Genomic DNA, 22,469 nt, shown 5'->3' with positions numbered 1-22,469 from the left:
GGTCCTAAGCTAAGACTGACGCTAGACTGTAGCAGAAGCATGTCTGTCATGGATGCTTGTGTTGCTAAATTAGCTTTATCTTACAGAAAATTAATTCTAAATGAATTATTGGATTTATAAGTGAGAGGGTTTTCTCGCTTGGAACACGAAGGAAAAATAATTCTAAATGAATTATTGGAATTTTAAGTGAGAGGGTTTTTCTCACTGGAGACATCCGAGTACAGAGTATTCCTAGTGCGTTAGTCAAATGTAATGACGGGAGCACTAAGAACGGGAATATCTGTAAGACCACCAGGAACGGGTACTTCTGATGCGTCACATCGGATGGGTGACGGGGAGCATCGGGAAGAAGTATTCGACCATCCGAGAACGGACATCTCTGATGCGTCATAGGATGGGTGACAAAGCATCGTGAAGGAGATTGTACCGTAAGTTCGGTAGGAAAGGACTAGGTGATGGGTATTCCTGATGCGTCACAAGGTGGGTGACGCGTGCATCGGAAAGGGAATATCCATAGTCGGGAGGAAATTCCGAACTGTGTTAGAATTGTGCACAAGGAAAGGCAAGCACTTGAATGAAGATGGGTTCAGAGGAAACTGAGGAAAAACAGATGCTTTTTGAGAAAGCGGGATTGCCTTTCGGGAAAGCAGATGCTTTCTCACGAGGAAGTCTATGTCTGCATTGCAACTGTGCATGTGATTGCATCCAGGGACGCCTGGGAAGTGCTGTGAAAGCATTGTTTTTAACTTATAAGGTTTTATTGAGTTTTTGGACAGATTCTCACCATTTTTAAAGGTGACCGACCGCCCACTTAATAAGTGGGCAGCCATCTGATAAATAAGGCAACAGATCAGCCAGCGTTTTCTCTCTCTCTTTTTCTGGCAGAGCAGCGAAAAAAAAATTTTGAAAAAAAAAAAAAAAAAACGGCCACGATCTCTACGCGAGCAGCTATTCGTGCCCGTGGCTAGGAGCTATAAAAGCATCACATGCCCTTACTCAAAGGGGAGGACCAATCTTTGCAAGGAGGAGATGCTGCTACAGATTTCAGCCGTAAAGAAGACGTTGCCGGTGATGCCCATGGCTACCCCAAGTGTACCAGATGTCGCCAATACCCAGTGCGCGAGTTCCCCTCGCGAAGAGGTGCCTACGAAGCGTGTTTCCATCGCGACAAGTTGCTGTTTTTCTCTGTTTTTCAGCCCATAAACGTCGTAGACGGGGCTGATTTACGAGAAGGAACCCGAGAACACACCTCTTTTGTGTGTAGGATTGGAAGAGAGGATTTTCTATGGAGAGATCTCTTCCAGGGAATTGCTTTTCGAGAACGGAGTTGCGTTTTGAGCGTCAAGACTTTGAAGGTAACGATTTTCATGTTATGAACTCTGAGTATTTGTTTGCAGGTGTACTGCCTCTTAGTGAGGGAGTAGGAGCAAAGGAAGGTATGAGCCTCTGCAGGAGAAAAGCGCTCTGAGGAACTAGAGCCAGATCAGCCCAAGGGTTTTCGTACCCGAGTTTGGGAAGTAGATCCACGGATCAGAGAGAGGTAGTCTCTCAAGTTGTGATCCGGAAGTTGGGATTCCCTAGTAACGACTTTGTGTCCGGGAAAGCAGAGTTGTTCTGCGGGAAGAGGACTCTGGAAAGAGAGTCGGAAAAGAGTTGCAGGGATGCCATGCCCTGAGTCTGGAAGGTGAGATCTAGAGGCGAGAACCTTGATTCTCGAGGAATTGGTATAAGGAACGGGAGTTCCTTGGAATAGGGTTTTGCCCTAGGAATCGGAAGCTGAGGCTTCCGGGTACTCAAGTCTTATTCTAGAATGAACGTGGTAATACGTTCGGTTCAAGTGCTTGTATAGACTTCTCCTCAGTAATAAAGATACTGTTACGGGGGGGGACCAGCCCATCTTCTGGTCCCCAGTACTGTGTCGATCTTCTCACTCTCTATCTCTCTCTCTCTATTTATTTCTCTCTATATCCTCTGGCTTCAGTAATAAGTGATAAATCCTATTTATCCGAATGTATTTTATATTGTTATGCGCTCGCTCCCGTTTGTGACAGTGGTATCAAAGCATGGTCTCCTCTCTTTCTTTGTAAAGGAGGACGACTCTGGGAAGATACGGGAAGAAGCCATGACAAGCCAAGAGAGAAGTAAGCAAGCGGAAACCTAAGTCCTGCAGGAAAAAGCTCGCAGAGTTGAAATTTTTATCTCTCTGCAAGAAGTCGACACAAGACTTGGGATTCTCTGAGAAGGCAACAAGAGCATGATGCTCAAGAACCTAGAGAATCCAAGGAGCAGAATGCTCGAGATCCTTCAGAATCCAAAAAATATCCATGAACGTCAAACCCTAACCATAGCCGAGAAATCCCGTCATTTCGGGAAGAATATGAAGGTCTTTAGACCTAGGAACACTCCAGTCAAGTTTGATACTTTTGACGGAAGGGAAGGAAGATGCCCCGAAAGCTACCGCTTTGATTCGACAAGTTTGATGTTGCCTTTGCAAACGGCAATTTCTGAGAAGCGTCGAAGGTGAGGCATGTGATTAAACACCTCAAGGGGATTGCAAGTACTTGGTGGTATACCAAAGCTCTGCAAGGAACTTACAACAAGACTTGGATTCAATTCAAGGTTGAATTTTTCGACAATTTTTTTTCCTCTACACTTTGAGGAAGGCATCCAAGAAGATTGGGATGGGTTTGCCCAATAGGAACACGAGTGAGTCAAAGCAAGTAGTGGTTCACTCTTGCCAAGGTAGCTCCACTCTCGATCCTCTCTGAGGAAGGAAAGATGAAGAAATTCAACAAAGGACTTTTGCCCGGATTTTGTAGACGCATCTGCAAAATACTTTGCAGCAGATTAGAGAGTCAGCAATAAAAGCTGAAAGTGTACACCTTAGTGTACATAGAATCCAATCCCTGTAGTGGGACGGGAATCATTGAACACAGAAAGTTTGGAGTAAGGGAATTCAATCTAACTCCTGAGTTCTTGAATAGAAGACCCTCGAACTTTAAGTGAGAGGGCAGGTTTTCAATTAAAGTTACATCTTTGAGGAAATCATGAAGTGCACTGTGCTTGTTTGCTCTTTTGCACAAGATATGGTTATGTCTAACCGGGACTACCACTCTCGAGTGTTTATGAGAGCAGGATCAAACTAAAACATTGTTTTCTGAGATGAATTGGTTTGCTTTCTCAAGTTGTGATTAGGAAGTTGGGATTCCCTAGTAAGGACTTTGTGTCCGGGAAAGCAGAGTTGTTCTGCGGGAAGAGGACTCGGGAAAGAGAGTCGGAAAAGAGTTGCATGGATGCCATGCCCTCAGTCTGGAAGGTGAGATCCAGAGGCGAGAACCTTGATTCTCGAGGAATTAAAATAAGGAACGGGAGTTCCTTGGAATAGGGTTTTGCCCTAGGAATCGGAAGCTGAGGCTTCCGGGAACCATCAAGTCTTATTCTAGAACGAACGTGGTAATACGTTCGGTTCAAGTGCTTCTATAGACTTCTCCTCAGTAATAAAGATACTATTACGGGGGGGGGACCAGCCCATCTTCTGGTCCCCAGTACTGTGTCGATCTTCTCACTCTCTATCTCTCTCTCTATTTATTTCTCTCTATATCCTCTGGCTTCAGTAATAAGTGATAAATCCTATTTATCCGAATGTATTTTATATTGTTATACGCTCCTGTTTGTGACAGCTTGAGAGTCAGTCGCTGTCTCCATCATCGCCTATGTCATCGCTAGAAGGCTCTAGAAGAATCTAGAAGGATCTAGAAGATTCTAGAAGCATGGAGAAGATTCCGGAAAAATCTAGAAGTTTCTGGAAAGCTCTAGAAAGTTGAAGAAGGATCAAGAAGTTTCTAGAAGCTTGGAGAAGATTCCGGAAGAATCTAGAAGTTTCTGGAAAGCTCTAGAAAGTTGAAGAAGGATCCAGAAGGTTCTAGAAGAACTAGAAAGATCAAGAAGGTTCTAGAAGATTCTAACCTCCTCAAGAAGAACCTAGAAAGTCCTAACCTCCTCAAGTAACCTCCTCAAGCACTAGTATAAATAGGGGTCTTGGGCCACAAGCCCCTCAGTCTTACCAAAACCAGTTGTGAGCCTCCTATGAGGAAATCCCTCTTCTAGTTCTTATGTTCAAGTCTTGTCCTTGCAATCAAGCCTTGTCTTGTACTCAAGTCATGTAATCCAAGTCTTGTATCTAGCTCTCTTAATAAAGTATTAAGTCTTGTAATCAATATTAAGCTTATCATCAAATCCAAGTTCTTGTACATTGTGAGCGCCTCCTCTTGCTCTCTTCTAGCTCTAAACGCGCTCATAACAGTTTGGCAAGACTACCATCTCTTAATCTTCTCAAGCCATCATGGAGCCAACGATGGAAGGTGTCATCAACGCATTGCAAAGCATCCAAGCTCAATTACAAGAACTTCGCGAGAGTAACACTCAACTTCAAGCAGGGCAACCCCTAATCTTGGGACCGGCGTTGCAAAATCTTCAACGTCAAATTCAAGAGCTTCAAGAGACAAGCACACATCAAGCACAAGCTGCAAGATCTAGCTATCCTCAACAACATAAGAAGGAGCCGAAGGTAAGCAGGCCTGAAAAATTTGATGGGACTAGATCAAAGTTTAGAGATTTTCTCCAACAAGTGCGTCTCTTCATTCGAATGCAACGAGAGCGTTATCCAGATGATGTCTCTCAAGTAGGGCTTATTGCGACCCTCCTCTCGGGTACAGCTCTCTCTTGGTTTGCTCCCTTACTTGAAAAAGAATCTCCTCTTTTTCATGACTTTGAAGCTTTCGTGCGGGAGTTCTCTGCAACCTTTGGGGATACTGATAGAGCAAGGGTTGCTGAAACCAAACTTAGAAATCTCCGCCAAGGATCAAGACCTGCATCTGTCTATGCATCCGAATTTCAACAGCTCACTTGTGATCTGACTTGGCATGAGGAATATTTCATTAGCCAATTTCGGTGGGGATTGAAGGATGACATAAAAGATCTTTTATTGACTATGCCAAAGGTTCACACACTAAGCGAGTTCATCTCTCAAGCAATAGAATGTGATAATCGACTATTTGAGAGGAGACAAGAGAGGCGTCTTGGGGCACCATTGCGACCCCAAACAAAAGTGACACACAATGGCTACACACCTCAACAGGGCCATGAATCAAGCAATGAGCCCATGCAAATTGATTCAGCACGGTTTCAACCTCGCAACCCAGGAGAAGCAAAGGCGACGCATTAATGGCTTATGTATGTATTGTGGAGAGCAAGGGCACATAGTTCAACAGTGTCCAAGGAAGAGAAGGATGAAGGTTCATGGTGCAATGGCCTCAACGTGTTCGGAAAACATGGACGTCCAACCCCAATAGAGACCGACCGGTTGGACAAAAGACAAGCAAAAAAGGTCTCTTTCTTCCCGCTAATTCCACTTCAAGTTTTATGCTACCAGTCAAGATCCATATGCCGGGTAAGCACATGGATTGTGAAGCATTACTAGATTCAAGCGCAACGGCGTGCTTCATGGACAAAGAATTTGCAAAAGAACAAGGCATACCACTTGTGGAAAAGTCTAATCCAGCAACTGTAGAAGTCATTGATGGTCGTCCCCTCGCTTCAGGGGATGTCAGGTATGAAACTTGCCCCATAGAAGTAACATTGCAGGAGCATGTTTCAAGAATAGCGTTCAATATTATACAAAGCCCAAGCAGTCCAATTGTTATTGGGCTACCGTGGCTTGAATTACATAATCCTGACATCGATTGGAGAGCTCGGAGAATTGAACCACGAAAAGTCCAAAAGAAGAAGGGAAGGCATAATAGGCCTATATATCTTGGAGCCAAGGTCTTCATGCGTGTAGCCAAAAAGTATCCAACTTTCCTGATATTTGCAACACCAACCGACACGTCGACAACAAAAATCATGGAGGCATTGCCACGTCAATATCAAGATTACAATGATGTTTTTGAGAAGAAGAATGCAGACCTCTTATCGGAGCATCGACCCTATGATTGTGCTATAGAGCTTCAGGAGGGAACCCAACCCCCTTTTTGGCCCAATATACAAGCTATCTCAAGATGAATTGGTAGAATTACGGAAAAATATTGATGAGAATCTTGCTAAGGGATTCATACGGCATTCAAAGTCCCCAACAGGAGCTCCAATACTCTTTGTAAAAAAGAAGAACGGAACTCTCCGGATGTGCGTGGATTATAGGGGCCTGAACAAGATCACCGTCAAGAATCGCTATCCCCTTCCCTTGATCCCAGAGCTTCTTGAGCGCCTTGGCAAGGCAAGAATATTTACAAAAATAGATCTTCGTGGTGCTTACAACCTAGTCAGAATCAAAGAAGGTGATGAATGGAAAACAGCCTTTCGGACAAGGTATGGCCACTTTGAATATACCGTCATGCCATTTGGTCTCACAAATGCCCCAGCTGTTTTTCAACATTTAATGAACGATATCTTTCGGGAGTATTTGGATTATTTTGTGGTAATATATTTGGATGATATCTTGATATTTTCCAAGGATCAAGAAGAGCATGAGCACCATGTACGATTAGTGCTTGAAGAGCTTCGTGCATCAGGGTTGTATGCAAAGTTGGAGAAGTGCTCTTTTCATCGATCTAAGGTGGAATTTCTTGGTTATGTAATTTCTGAAAAGGGAATCTCCATGGATCCAAAGAAGGTTCAAACCATGCTTGATTGAAAGACACCCACCTCGGTAAGAGATGTTCAATGTTTCCTCGGATTTGCAAATTTTTATTGTATCTTTATGTAATTTTTTCTATTTACACTTATACTACCCCCTATTGGGAAGACTTTAATAAAATCCATTAGTTGGGGGATGCTTGAAAGATTCCCTTGCTGCTCCTTCGCTCAGCCCCTCTGCCTGCAACACATCCCGTCCCCCTTGCTCCCGCCATGCAACTGGGCCCCTTCTCTCTCTCACAACAACCCTTGATTCGCTTCCATGATGTGTAATCGACTCAACTCCCCACCCTACACCAGCTCGTCTCCCTCAACAACCTTTTCCTGCGTTGAACTCTACTAGCACAGAGTTGACAGATAGAGGCATAGGCGGACGCCGGACGGAGAGAGAGTTGTCTCTTGTAGGGGTCGCGTATGAAAGATGACCGAGAATCCTTCACGGTAGGAAGCCGAGAGAGAAGAGAGGCAAGCGCAACAGGTTGAGAGAGAGAGAGAGAGAGAGAGAGAGAGAGAGAGAGAGAGAGAGAGAGAGAGAGAGAGAGAGAGATGAAAACAGAAAGATAGGCCATCTGGCCTACCCCCTCTTGCACGTCTTCCTTCCCTTTTCTTTCCCATGCAAGCCCTTCCCCTTTTCTTTCCACACTAATACATTATTTTTTTTCAATTTATCTCAACTGGTACCCCCTACTCCAAGGTGGTTATAGCACTCACAAGGTTGACAGGCCATAATAAGTTTGTATGGGACTCAAAGGCCGCGAAAGCATTTCAGACTCTCAAGCAAGCTTTCACGACCGCACCCATTCTAATTCACGCAGATCCTACAAAGCCTTTCATCCTAGAAACAAACGCTTCAAATTTTGCCCTTGGCGCTATTCTATCGCAAGTAGGAGAGGATGGTTGAGTACATCCAGTGGCTTTTAATTCCCGCAAGTTCTCAGCTGCAGAAATCAATTATGAAATCCATGACAAAGAGCTCTTAGCAATCATCGACTCCTTCGACACTTGGCGTCACCTACTTGAAGGAGCTCCTCATAAGATCACTGTCTATACAAATCACAAGAATTTGGAATACTTCATGACATCCCGCGTCTTGAATCATCGCCAAGCCAGGTGGAGTGCTATCCTATCAAGGTTTGATTTTCTTATCTTTTATAGACCTAGCCGTCAACAAGCTAAGCCAGATGCCTTATCAAGAAGATCCTACCTTGCACCTAGAGAAGGCAACGCAGCATTTGATCAACAAGAGTCAGTGATTTTGAAACCTGAGCAGCTTAAGCTAATCGCCACCCTGAGCCAAGCTCCTGAAGATTCTACTTTTCTTTCTAAGGTGAAGACGCAAATTGCCAAAGACCCACTTGCTCAGAATATTAGACAACAAGTACAAGGACAAGAGGTTAATGAGGACTTTCAAAAAATTGATGGACTAATTTACTATAAGGGTCTTCTCTATATTCCGCCAGGACCAACACGCTTAGAGGTACTTCAGCAACGGCATGATCTTCCATCAGCAGGGCATTTTGGGGTTAATAAGACAATTGAACTTCTCTCCCGTGACTTTTGGTGGCCTCAAATGTGGAAGCTTGTCAAGGAATATGTAGGCACTTGTGACACTTGCAATAGATCAAAGGCCCCTCGTCATCGTCCTCATGGGTTACTCCATGCCCGTTTAAAATTATCCGTCAAGTCAATCCAATCACCTATCGACTCCGATTGCCCTCATCCATGAAAATCTATCCGGTCTTTCATGTCTCAGTCCTAGAACCTTGTCACACATCTAAGATCCTAGGAAGAGCCCTACAACCACCTCCTCCGGTTGAGATTCAAGGACATGACGAATATGAGGTCGAGAAAGTCCTAGATTCTAGAGTTTCGCGTGGCAGGTTACAGTACTTGGTGCATTGGAAAGGCTATGATGTTAGTGAACGAACCTGGGAACCAGCACACAATCTACAGCATGCATCTCTGAAAGTCCAAGATTTCCATCAACAACATCCATGGAAGCCCAACTCAAGGAACACCACTACTCCTCGTGGAACTCGTCGCTAGAGGAGGGGGTAATGTCATGGATGCTTGAGAGTCAATCGCTGCCTGCATCATCGCCTATGTCATCACCTACATCATCGCTAGAAGGCTCTAGAAGAATCTAGAAGGATCTAGAAGATTCTAGAAGTATCAAGGAGATTCTAGAAGTTTCTAGAAGCATGGAGAAGATTCCGGAAGAATCTAGAAGTTTCTGGAAAGCTCTAGAAAGTTGAAGAAGGATCTAGAAGGTTCTAGAAGAACTAGAAGGATCAAGAAGTTTCTAGAAGCTTGGAGAAGATTCCGGAAGAATCTAGAAGTTTCTGGAAAGCTCTAGAAAGTTGAAGGAGGATCCAGAAGGTTCTAGAAGAACTAGAAATATCAAGAAGGTTCTAACCTCCTCAAGAAGAACCTAGAAAGTCCTAACCTCCTCAAGTAACCTCCTCAAGCACTAGTATAAATAGGGGTCTTGGGCCACAAGCCCCTCAGTCTTGCCAACACCAGTTGTGAGCCTCCTATGAGGAAATCCCTCTTCTAGTTCTTATGTTCAAGTCTTGTCCTTGCAATCAATCCTTGTCTTGTACTCAAGTCATGTAATCCAAGTCTTGTATCTAGCTCTCTTAATAAAGTATTAAGTCTTGTAATCATTATTAAGCTTATCATCAAATCCAAGTTCTTGTACATTGTGAGCGCCTCCTCTTGCTCTCTTCTAGCTCTAAACGCGCTCATAACAATGTCCACGTGGTGCAAGTGAAGTGCGCACGTGACCACCACGGTTTGAGAAGGCACTCCTACAGAAACGGAAGGGTAAGGAGAGGCTTTTTCCAAAGCTAAGTATGCGATACTATGGACCTTTCCAAATCCAAGAAAAGATAAATGATGTATCCTCAGATGAAGTTACCAAATACTAGGAAGATTCACAATGTATTTCATGTGAGTCTCTTGAGACCTTTCAAAGGTGAAGTGTCAGTAGACAGGGAGCCAGAGGAGTAGCCCGAAGTGAAAGAGATAAAAGAGATTCTCATTCCCTAACATGTCTTGACTCACAAGGAAAGGAAAGTGAAAAATAAGCTGACACACCCGTATTTAGTCATCACCCTCAATTACTCCTGCAAAACAAACATAGGAGAGAAACTAGTTCAACGGATAGTGACTCTAAGTACCGACATACTAGACCACATATATCCAACACTTGTACGAAGACGATAATCACTAAACATTCATATCACTATCCCTATCGAGATCTTAGATGAGAATCATGATCTTTATAACTTATTTAGCAATCACATCCAAACTGCAGTGATCTCTCACGGATGTGTTGATTGTCTAAATCTCATTACTATCATATCCACATCACCCCTTAGGTGAACAAGGGAGTCATTTCGTCTTTCAAACATGCACTCAAACAATACGCACATGTAAATTCATTTTAGGAATTCATAAAGTCATTCAGTAGAGAATACTATCAACCTGTTAGTAGTCTTCGAAATCTCAAAAGAAATCAGTGACTTTATTCCATTGAAATAACCTGTGACAAAGAAGTGGAGTAACTCCCCTCTTGTGCAATCCACACTGCACTAGATTCAACTTGTTGATTCATTAGTAACTCTTCGAATAATCAGTGCTAAACCAAAAGCTTTAAGGTAAAGCTCTAATATGTGAGGAGTATCTGCTAGGTCCTCCTCCATCTACTTGGCATCCAGATTTCAAAGCCGGATAGTTCTTGAACTTTAGCCAACTTATGGAACTTGTCCGAGTGACTGATTACGTGGCAAGCTGTACAGACGTCTGCAACTTGCGGCACAAAACGAGGAGACTGTGCTTACGTGGCAGTGCGAACAAGCATCCCATGGGACACTAGCTTTTGGGCCTTGAATGCTCTTAGAACACGAGCTTTTCATGTGACCACCTTTGGCCAAGGGCCTTTATAAGTGTGCCAGGGCCTCCTCTTCTAGCATATTTGCTCGGGAGCTCTGGAGAGAGAGAGAGAGAGAGAGAGGACTCTCAGACATTATACTTGTTGAAGCATAATAATAAAGAAATACCAACAAGGGGCACCAGTCTTTAGGGCCACTACATCCAGGTGCGGAATCCCACCGTGCCGTGTTGTCTCTCTTTCAGGTTTTGTTCAGTTGTTTCAATTTCTCACGAGTGTTGCACTAGATTTTATCATTTTTGGCTTGGGGTGTTCAAGTCTATTACACATCACCACCAAGTTGGTAAGCTCTAACTATCCATCAATCTGCGTACGAAACGACGAAGAGAATTTAAGTAAAGTACCCACACTCTCACACAATGTTCTCAAGTACATGATGTTCACTTAAATCAACAACTTTTCTAACAACAAGAAATATCTCAAACTCTGATGATACATGTACACTAAAAATCTACATTGAGCAAGTAATACATCTACAGACTCAAAGCGTGTATAACAACAAGAGTTCCTTCTCATAAATCTGTGCAACCCTCTCAGACTTTGAAAGCATCCGACTCTCATAAGCTACTATAGGGCGATCCTGCATCAAGACTCCACCCAAATTGCTTCCACGAGCATCACAAAAAACCTCAAAAGGTTTGTGCAGGTTGGTAAAAGATCATATGACTTCGTAGTCAACTTTTGCTTGAGCTACTCAAAGGCCATAATCTGTGAAGATCCCCAAGTAAATGGTACTTCTTTCTAAGTAAAAATATGCAATGGCAAAGCTATCTCCACAAATTGCTTTAAAAACTGTTAATACTAAGAACATAAGCCCAAGAAACCTCTCACATCATGTACATTGCACAATGTAGAGAAATTGTGGATAGCCTTAACCTTTGCTAGATCCATGCTAACTCCCTAGACAATACAATGTGTCCCATGAAGTGTATCTCTGACAAAAGAACTTACTCTTCTTTTTCATGATCACCAATCTATGTTCCTGCAATGCTATGATCACACGTGTCATATGCTCTCTATGCTCTTCTTCGTAGAAAACATTGATGTCATGAAAGAGTGTGCCTATTGTTGAACCTTGCAAGAGCATTAGTAAGCTCAAACAACATCATCAAACCCAAAGGATGTCTTGTACGCTGTCTAATACACGTCTCCAGGAGCGATCCTAATTTGATGCTAGTAAATGCAGCCTCAATTGTTGTTGGAGCTACCACTTGTCCCCAACCATTGACATTCTCATAGTCTTCCAGGTGGTGTTGGGATAGTGGAGGTATCTGAAAAATAGGACTTTCATTGGCCATGGGACGAAAAACACTTCCCAGTATTGCACATTGTGAAGAGGGAGCAAGAGGAGTAGAAACTAGAGAAAAACATATTTTGGGTCCCAAATTGTGTAATAAGGTATGTGAGAAGGCAAACATCTCACGAAAATTGGTGGAATAGGGGCAACAAGTGGAAGAGATGTCGCAACAGATGCTTGGATTTGAGAGCAAGTTACTGGTCCAAGTAAATACATCCCAAAATTTCATAAAAATCCTGAAAATCCTCGCCTTCCATAGAAGGTGCAATCAGCCCCAAAGTGATAGCCAACCAAAAATCCCGATCAATGGATTCGTTGCGGGAAACACGTGGGTGATGTGAAGCTTCAATGGTTGCCTCTGCAAAAGTCAAATTTGGGTTCGGGTTAGCCTTCATCGCAAGTCATAGTAAGCTTTGTTTTTCTCGAAGAGGTGAAGTCCAGTCAATCACCCCTTTCTCATTTCAGAGTTCATTGATACATTGATTTGCATCATAGGCCAAATTCGACCTCTAGAAAAGACGTTAATAAAATCAATCTCTCTCTCTCTCTCTCTCTCTCTCTCTCTCTCTCTCTCTCTCTCTCTCTCTCAAGAGCTGTGTTTATATTACTGAAAATCCCTGAAAATGAACTTTGACATTGACAATGAAATGGACAGGATGTCGCAAGGTGCCAACCATGGTCACGGCTGTTATACTACACTTTAGCCAATGGTGGTATGCATATCACAGTGTTAAAATTCCCTTTAAACTGGCGTTGCAGAAGATCTTCACCAGCCAAAAAACTGAATGACAGCTGCAAGCATACTGGTCAATCTTATCTCAAATACGACTGAGAGAACTGCACTAAACGTTACCGGTCTTTTTTCTAAAGACACCAAATATTTGAGATGCTTTAAAGTACTCACAAATCTGCAAGAGGAACCATGCCATATCCATGGAAATCATCAACTTCGAATGATCGGGATGCTACTAATGTCTTGGCAGAAAGATAGTGCTCCAGGGTGAAATGTTCCTTAGGGAATTCATTTGAATACACCTCGGTTAGTGGCCAAATGCATTCTCTCCAATCTTCTTCCATGAGTCTCCTATCTTCCATGGCAACCTGATTATAAATACCAGTTTCTCATGAATAATTTGCCTGCAACAATACAGATCCAAGTGCACAACATAAGAAGGCAAAAGAGCAAGAAGCTAGCACAAACCAAATGAAGCTCTGTGCCCAAAAGAAGGGCATCTATCTCTTCACGCTCCCAAACAATGGGCAAAGCCCCATGACGCAGAGGTAGTAGGTTCAGGTAAGGGAACCATGGGGAAGCCTCACCACGACTGCGTTCATACATGAGGGCAACTACCAAGCCAAGGCCTCCCCCCAGCTGTGCTTTGTCCAAGGTGTGTGCAGCCCCTGTTGTCCTCAAGGTCAGGCAGGCATCTTTTGGTATAAAGGCAATGGCATCACCATCCTGGAAATCATAGGCTGCCCGCACCCCAAACTCACCACAGGAAATACCATTGTTCACACCCTCCACGATCTCAAGGCCGTCACTGATTTGAATACCCCAAGATGTCATCCATCTTAGGAAGCTCCGCAACCTTCTCCTGCATATGCCGCACACCTCCTTTTAGCTTGAACTTGTTCCAAATTCACGCACCTGGGCAGAGACAAGAAGGCTTGAGAGACCTCGCTGCGGTAGAACTCGCCATCGCTTGCGGATTGCAGCACTAAGCCAAACGGGTTACAACTTACAATAAACCGAACCTAGTAATACGGATTTTGGCAATGGAGAAAAAAATGAGCTATGCCATGTGGCAGCAAGCGATTGGTTTCGTAAAATAGGAGAGAGGCTTGGAGGAAAACGAACGGGGAGAGAGAGAGAGAGAGAGAGAGAGAGAGAGAAAGATTGAATAGCATAAAAAAAGAACAGCAAGGGCATTATAAAAAACGAGAAAAACAGAGCGAGAGAGAACAAAGCAATGGAGAAAAAAAGAGAGAGATCGAGGTATTGTGTGTGTGTGTGTGAGAGAGAGAGAGAGAGAGCGCTCTGCAGCCCCTTCCTTCCAATAATTGCAGAGCTGCCAAGAACAAAGCAATGGCATTAAAAAAAGAGATCGAGGTACTCTATGTGTGTGTGTGTGTGTGTGTGTGTGTGTGTGTGTGTGTGTGTGTGTGTGTGAGAGAGAGAGAGAGAGAGAGAGAGAGAGATCTATAGCCCCTTCCTTCTGATAATTGGAGAGCTGCCATGTAACTGCCTACCCCACCACCTTCTTCTCCTATAGCCCCTTTCTTTCAATACTTGGAGAGCTCCCATGGAACTGCCTGCCCCGCCACCTTCTTCTCTTCTTGTGTCGTGGACAAGGCTCTTCCTTCCACCATTGCTACTCAACCCTCTGGCGCAATCAGAGCCTTCTTCAACTCAAAGTCCTTCTACTATTGCAGCCCCTGGTCTACGCTTTTGACTTGCCAAGGATATCTATCTCCTATGCTACGAATTAAACCGTCCGTTTACAAGAACAACAAACAGCCATGCATGCATCAAGGCTAGAAACGTCAACTTTACTAAGCCTTTAGCTACACATGGCTCTAGTTAACATGTGTGCCAAAACAGGTTTCAATGTCTCTCAAGCATGCCATACATGCTCTAAGTGCCTTACGGACATCGTTTCTGGTGATGCAAGTTAAACAATCAAGGAGCTGGTGTTGCAAGTTAAACAATCAAGGAGCAGCACGGTGTGTGTGTTTTTGTTATCTACATATACTACCCACGAACGAACATTTAAATGTTCAAAGACCAAGGAACCCAGATTAAAACATTTTGTTATCTACATATACTACCCACACAAACGAAATTTAAATGTTCAAAGACCAAGGAACCCAGATTAAAACAAGGTTTTCTGTACAAAATACACTTAGATAGCAAAATTTTGTACAAAAGAATAATATCAGGTTGGTACAAGTCACCATCCTAGAAAGGTACAAATTTCTTCCCAAACCTCGAACTTGCAGTCAATCTTCCAATAAGTACAGTAACCCAAAAAGTTGAACCAAAGAAAGTAACCCTCACTTGCACCCATAGAATCAACATAACAATCAATTAGCATTGGCTCAAATGTATGTGATGCATGGGCATCGTAGTTGTTATCCATGTCACAGAGGTACAATTTTTTGGTGAAAGTGAACAATCATTAACACTAGTTTGGTACCAAAATAGAACACTTAAATGATTTTTTTTAACAAATTTAAATTAAATGCTACTTGCATTAGACGGTTTATTTAAGAAAATCCTTTTGATATGCTTAAATATGTTAGCTAGAGGGTCTTTTAAAAATACAACCTTGCATTTTAGAATCTACCATGATCAAGAACTATACTAATCAAGTTGACCCTCGCAAGACTGCGATTGATGCTTTGAAGAAATCGACCTTATAAGCTCAAGAAAAATTGAAGCGACCTTGTAGAAAATTTTAGGTGACTTTTCCACAATTTTGCTATAGATAATTGAAAGTTTCATGTGCAAAAAAATGACTTTGGAGTATGGTATGGCCATTTCAAGCATATCGTTGTATACAAAGAAAAATATATTTCTGATGTATTTGTGAGTTTTAGAAAGTGATACATTGGTTGCCCTTTCCATTGAGCACTCAAGGTGGCACGTAGAAGGGCTTTGGTATGCAACAAGTATTGGATCATTTTAAATATTCAAAACTGCATAAGAGAGAACTTTGATATTTTCATTCTTGAGACATAAGCATTCAAAACCTCAAATAATATCAAACTTTCCACGTAGATAAACTAAATGTATCAAAGGACGTGGTACATACACAATTGGGGGTGCCTAAAAACCTTGGTTTCAATGTTATTATGGAGAACTCAAGATTTCAAGAGTGTTTGCACGATAAAAAATTCAAGATAGAGTTCAAGCAACGAGATTTAATTGAGTTAGGGAGCCCAAAAAATACTTAATTTCTTGGTTTAAACATATAAAAGTCACTTGTAGTTGTCAATTTGCACTAGAATAGTACCAATTTCATGAGGGGCCGGACCTTGGGAAGACTAAAATTATGCCTCATTCAGCACGTACTCAAGTATGAAATTATGTCTATAACTTGCGTGTGACTTGAAAACTTATCTTTAAAGTGAATTCCATTGTTTTGTAACACTAAGTGCTAACACTTGGCTTTTATAAACATAAAAAGGGCCATCTCTACAAAAAGATATAAGAATGTTATGAATTTTTTGGCAAAACAGCTTGAAATTTTATCAGAATTTATAACTTAGAACTTACCAGAATTCCCTCCATACAGATTCTATTTTGATATAAAAATCCAGTGTTTTCTTTCCCTCATAACCAACCTATGGTAGAAGCAAGGTGTAAAAAACTTCTTTCTAGCTTGACAAATAAATTGCCAAAACTTGGTAGAAAAACATGATACTTTAGTGTCTCAACACAGAACTCGTGTTAAAAGACAAATTATAAGAAAACATGGCAAACATTTCAACCAGTAATTCTCAGAATCTCAACCCTTATTGCTGATCGCTTACATATTAATGAAAACGATCCAGGATCTTTGAAAGAGGTATTCATGCGCTAAAGGTCTTTATAATTAATCTCCTTATTCTTGCAAATCCTTTTTAGATAGCATCTTTTCCTAATATTCACCATATTCTTTGACGCAAAGAAGGCCACATGGTCCGCCCTTACTGCTTTAAGTTTTGTTAAGATCTTGGCTCTCTTGATAGGATCAAATGCAGTACTTATCCGTGCACTCAACTTATACTTCGGTTCTTCCTGGTATCAATAGACATTTAGTTTTGAGAAAAATTAGTATTGTTTAGCCAAATTGACACAACATGTTTCTAAACAAATTATGAATGGTTTTGCCTTTACTAATGTATAGTGAACTACTCCGTCCAGTTTATGATGGATTCTAGAAAAAGCCGTAGGAACCCATGTTACCAACAACCAAATGATATATGCATTCAACATACATGCTCAAGTATACCATAATCATCGGTATATCATAGTGTATCAGACCTTACATAAGGAACATTCAAATAACCAGCTTTTGTATATTACAGAACCATATCACTCACTCAAGTTGGTCCTTTAAACCCAAGGAAAGAGACCCTCTGAACATTAGTAGTAATAGAGTAACAGAGATTAAGCATCCACTCATGCCTATTCCGATATATGCCATACCAAATCAATATATACAGACCCGTTTACCGTGCCAGCAATCACCATCAAAATACATGTTCAAGTACAATAGACACATTAGGGAGTATTATTCCAGGAGCGAGACTGCAATTGCAGTCAACCATAGTTCTCTAGTAGGAAATCTATACTGCATTTCTATTAGGTATCAAGCATTAAGCAGCTAGTTCTATTAAGTATAGTATCGAGAAACCAGGAGCGAGACTGCAATTGCAGTCAACCATAGTTCTCTAGTAGGAAATCTATACTGCATTTCTACTAGGTATCAAGCATTAAGCAACTAGTTCTATTCAGTATAGTATCGAGAAACCATCATTAGCCAAGTACTCACCATAGACAACTCATCCGGCAAGAACCCTGTTAGTCCTTCTCAGAAAGAAAGTCTACCCAGGAATCTAAGTTATCCTAGTGAATCGTGCTAAAGTGTGGGTATCAAAAACCAACATTACATCAGCCCTACATGTTGCATGGTCCAAAATACATATAGTTAGCCGAATTGCAATAGGCATTCGTAAACCCAAGATCAAACAATATACCAAGGCTGCGTTTGCAATAGCCTACCTCAACAGAATGTCAGACTGGTGTATTTGCACCTGAACCATATCAACCAATCTCGGCAACCATATTTTTATTGAAACACTCTCAACCCATGGTAATCGGAGTATACAAGACCCTACAAAACATCGACAATACTCAAACAAAATATTCATCATAATAAAGTCTGGTGAGCCCATCTCGCAAATCTAAGCGGATTCCCAACTAGAGTAATATGAATTAATAATTACCAATAGTTAGGTTAACCATCACCCATACCAGCTTAAGTGGGAACAGATTACTAGTCTACTGCAACATACCAGACCAAAGAAACCACCATTAAGGAGAATCCTCACAGGAAATTAGGAAAAGTCAAAAAGACCAATTATGTACATGAAGCAAAAATAAATTTTCCGCATGTACAAGCCCTGAAAAATGCACGATTGCTTAAATTACCTACTTCACCAGGTTATATAGTGCCATGTTGGTATATGCAAGACGAATTACTCAAGCGAGCATTCAACCATCAGAATCCAATATCATGTACTTGGCCAATTGAGGCTCTGGACTCTTCAAGTATCTACAGGTGCAACAATGAACCCCTTACCACGAGCAACCATTTTTGAATGGAGAAGCCATCCAGCTTCTCAAGAATATACATGCCACAAGAACCCAACTACTTATATGCAGAGAAAAAACAAAGTGTCGTCTCTACAACATGTACCAAGTAACAACCTCAATATTTTTTCATCAATCAGAAAACCCCACCTAAGATAAAGCCAGTGTTTTCACATTTATTGTTAGTTGCTTATCCTTTCCCTTAGCACAAGTATTGCCACTCACAATATAAATGCAACACTACAAAACTGCCAAACTAAAAACATAGAGGCCTCCCAAGTGAGGGTTAAACTCACCTTAAATAGCGTTGCGTAGGCAATCCAGTGAGGACCATCCCCAGTCATGCACAAGCCATAGTGTTGTTGGAATTAGGGTTGCAGAGAAACGCACACAGCTTGGAGAAGGCGAAGGAAGCTCAAGGCACACGATAGAGAGTGTGTTACTTAGTGTGCAATGGAAAGATAGATAGTCCTACAGTGATGGGCGTATATACAATGCTCGGGAGGAAAACCTCCTAAAGAGGAAAAAAATGCCCCAGCAGTCCTAATGTGTTCACACACATCACTACCACATGTATATGGTAACAAATCCCCCCTAGAGTGATGCGGAGAACGAGAGCTCGCACATGAGTAAAGGGAAGTGCCATGCCCTGAGGACATGATCAGTCCACAAAGGGAGTAAGCCCAAAGCTTTGCGAAAAGCTTCAAGCTTCAATGCCTTTGAGAAAATATCTGCAAGGTTGTCCTGTGTTGGCACATAAGCCAAGCTGATCTCTCCTACTGAGAGCCTCTCCCTAACATAGTGGTAATGCACCTCAATGTGCTTTGTGCGAGCATGAAAAACTGGGTTCCTCGCAACTGCCAATGCGCTCTGACTGTCAGTGTAGATAGTGTTGGCAGTGTCCTGTTTAACACCCAAATCAGCCATAAGGCGTCTGAGCCATACACACTCAACCGTAGCTGTGAAGACTGCCCTGTACTCAACCTCAACTCAAAGTAGCCACAGTAGGTTGCTTCTTGCTCAACCATGATATACATGAACTGCCAAGCATGAAACAAAAACCACTTGTGGACACTCGCATGTCAAAACAACCAGCCCAATCTAAGTTCGAAAAAGCATGTAAGTATGGCGGCAATGATCCCCCCTTGGGATAAAACAAGCCAAGATGTAAAGTGCCACTAAGGTAGCGAAAAATCCTCTTGATAGCCTGCCAATGCTTAGACCCTGGGCTATGCATAAATCTACTGACTTGTGAGACTGCAAACTGAATATCTGGCCTCATGTTGCATACATAAATGAGGAAGCCAACAACAGTTTGGTAACAAGTGACATCAGCAGGATCGCCACCATCATGTAGACCCAACTTCAAACATGTTTCCATGGGAGTGGCAATAGGTTTGCAATCCTCAAGTCCAAAGTTACATAGCAATGTCTCTATGTAACTTTTCTGACACAAGGCAATACCACCATCACACTGCTTAAACTGTATACCCAAGTAATGATGCAACAGCCCCAAATCTTTCATCTTGAAAGTAGCATTCAAATCAGCCTTAAATTCAGCAATATGTCTCTCATTTGGTCCAGTGATCAGCAAATCATCGACATAAAGAACCACAATGAGAAGTACATCACCCTCACGCTTTACATACAATGTGTTTTCTGTTGGACTGTTACGAAAGCCTCGTTTCACCAAATGAGTGTCAGCTTTCTCATACCAAGCACGAGGAGATTGCTTCAACCCATACAAAGCCTTCTTACATCTGCACACTTTGTCCTCTTGTCCTTTTATGACAAAACCGCGAGGCTGCGTTACATAAACTTCCTTAAATATTTCACCATTCAAGAAAGCAGTAACAATGTCTAATTGATGTACATCCCAACCAAAATGAGCTGCCAATGCACAAAGAAAACGCACAGTAGTCATACGACAAGTGGGAGCAAAAGTCTCTTCATAATCTATGTCTTTTTGCTGTGCATAACACTTTGCGACAAGTCGAGCCTTATGGCAATCGATCTCACCATCCGGCTTGCGTTTCAACTTGTAAACCCACTTCGTACCAATGGCCTTTTTGCCAGGAGGCAAATCACATAAAGTCCATGTGTCATTTTCTATGAGTGCATCATATTATGATTGCATCGCAGCCATCCAATTTTCTGAATTCTGTGCTTCATCAAAAGACAGAGGCTCCTCAACATCATGTAAGCTAGACACAGCCAAAACATAACAATCTAATGCATAAGATGCATGGCGAGAGCCTGAACGAGTACGACTAGACAAAGGTGCATCCAATTTACTGTCACGCAAAGTGTGCACCAGCCATTTTGGCATACCTCTAGCCTGCTCATTTTCAGCCCTTTCCTCATCAAGTACATCATGTACATCTGCATCAGTAATAGGCTTATCTAAAACATTTTCAGAAACCCCCATAGGCTGTACATTTGCCTCATTGGAACTTACATTCGTATTTACACCACTGAAAAGAGGCAACAAAGTGTCATAAATGTCTTGTGAGCTTACATTACTGTCTCTAGTACATGACAGCAAGGGCTGAACAGAATCTTCCACAAACACTACATCCCGAGAAACCAGAATAAGTTTTGTTTGCGGATGATACAACCTGTAACCTTTGCTTTCAGCACTATAACCAACAAAAATACATTTGACAGCCTTATCATCCAATTTTTTGCGCTGCACTTGTGGCACCAAAGCATATGCCAAACAGCCAAAAACACGCATGTGCTCAATAGAAGGCTTTCTATCATGCCATGCTTCATATGGAGTAATAGACTGCAAAGCTTTTGTAGGACACCTATTAAGTACATAAGTGGCACACATGATGGCCTCAAGCCAAAAAGAATGCAGCAAAGCTTGACTTTTGACCATACATCGTGCCATTTCCGTCAGTGACCTGTTTTTCCTCTCAGCAACACCATTTTGTTGAGGTGTATAAGGCACTTTACATTGGTGTTTTATCCCACGACTAGCCAGAAATGCATTAAATTCATGAGACATATACTCCCCCCCTCGATCGGAACGGAGGGTGCCCATAGTACGTTTTGAGACATTTTCAACCATAGCCAGAAATTGTTTGAAGCACATAAAAACTTTGGACTTCACTTTAAGCGGAAATACCCATGCATGCCTGGAGTAATCATCAATGAAAGTCATGAAGTAAAGGTAATTGCCCAAGGACGGAGTTTGCATGGGTCCACAAACATCACTATGCACAAGCTGCAACCTGCATGTGGCCCGAATTGAACCATCCTTTGGAAACTTAGAACGCTGCATCTTACCCAAAATACAGCCTTCACAAACATGTTTGGCAGGTGCTTCAAGAGGTGGCAAAGAAGCAACCATATTAGATTTCTGCAAACGCAACAAACTGGCAAAATTCAGATGACCAAAACGTGCATGCCAAAGTTTTGCATCTGAAATAGCCCTTGAATCTGCAACAACATTTGCAAAATTTTGTCCACACTTGTCATGGAAAGTGAGCTTATACAGCCCACAGCACAAAAGGCCAGATGCAACAATTTCATCACCAAAACTGAGATCATGAGCTGTACATCTGTCATCCACAAATTTGACTACAAGTCCAAGTCTAGCAAGTGCGGATACAGACAAGAGATTCTTCTTGATCCCAGGTACATAAAGTGCATCAACAAGTGTGAAGTAACTTCCATTTGCAGCAGTAAGCACAATCTTTCCAACTCCCTGAATCGGATAAGAGGCATTGTTGGCACAAGTGACTGAATTCCCATGAGGGATAGACTCGAGAGAGGTAACATTTCACGATGTGAGGTAATGTGCTTGTAGCACCACTATCGAAATACCACACATGTGAATCTGCAGCAACTGACAAGCATGCATCATGGACAACAGGATTGTAAGTGCACTCTGCGCTAAAAGCCCATTCTGCATCAACATCAGCATCACAGTCTCCTTTCACAAAAGACTCAACAATGGCTGCATTTGTAGTGGAACCAGCATTGCAGTGGAACCACCCTCTTTCTTCTTAGCCTCTTTGGCCTTCAAGTTAGGACACGAGTTGATCAAGTGATCATTAGCTTTACAATAATGGCAACGCATCTTCTTTTTGCCCTTATCACCAGAATTTCCAGACGAATTGTTGCCAGTAGAAGCATTAGCAACATAATTTTTGCCA

At 42.1% G+C, this 22,469-nt stretch overlaps 1 protein-coding gene across 1 annotated transcript in view; it reads right to left on the bottom strand.

Annotated features, from left to right (window-relative positions):
• Positions 1–14,073, bottom strand: part of LOC147449888 (SET domain-containing protein) — an 84,196-nt gene extending 70,123 nt beyond the window's left edge. Inside the window, exons 1-3 of the mRNA XM_086522240.1 lie at positions 13,620–14,073; positions 13,144–13,537; positions 12,847–13,043 (exon numbers count right to left, since the gene is read on the bottom strand). Coding sequence (XP_086378366.1) covers positions 12,847–13,043; positions 13,144–13,537; positions 13,620–13,642 — 614 coding nt within the window. The 5' untranslated portion in view covers positions 13,643–14,073. The remainder of the gene's footprint in view (positions 1–12,846; positions 13,044–13,143; positions 13,538–13,619) is intronic.
• Between the last annotated feature and the right edge of the window lie 8,396 nt (positions 14,074–22,469).

The sequence above is a fragment of the Adiantum capillus-veneris genome, chromosome 10 (assembly GCF_014529385.1).
Source record: "Adiantum capillus-veneris isolate H3 chromosome 10, ASM1452938v2, whole genome shotgun sequence".
Lineage (NCBI taxonomy): Eukaryota > Viridiplantae > Streptophyta > Polypodiopsida > Polypodiales > Pteridaceae > Adiantum > Adiantum capillus-veneris.
The sequence above is the reverse complement of the archived record's forward strand: the minus strand, read 5'-3'. Positions and strand labels throughout refer to the sequence as shown.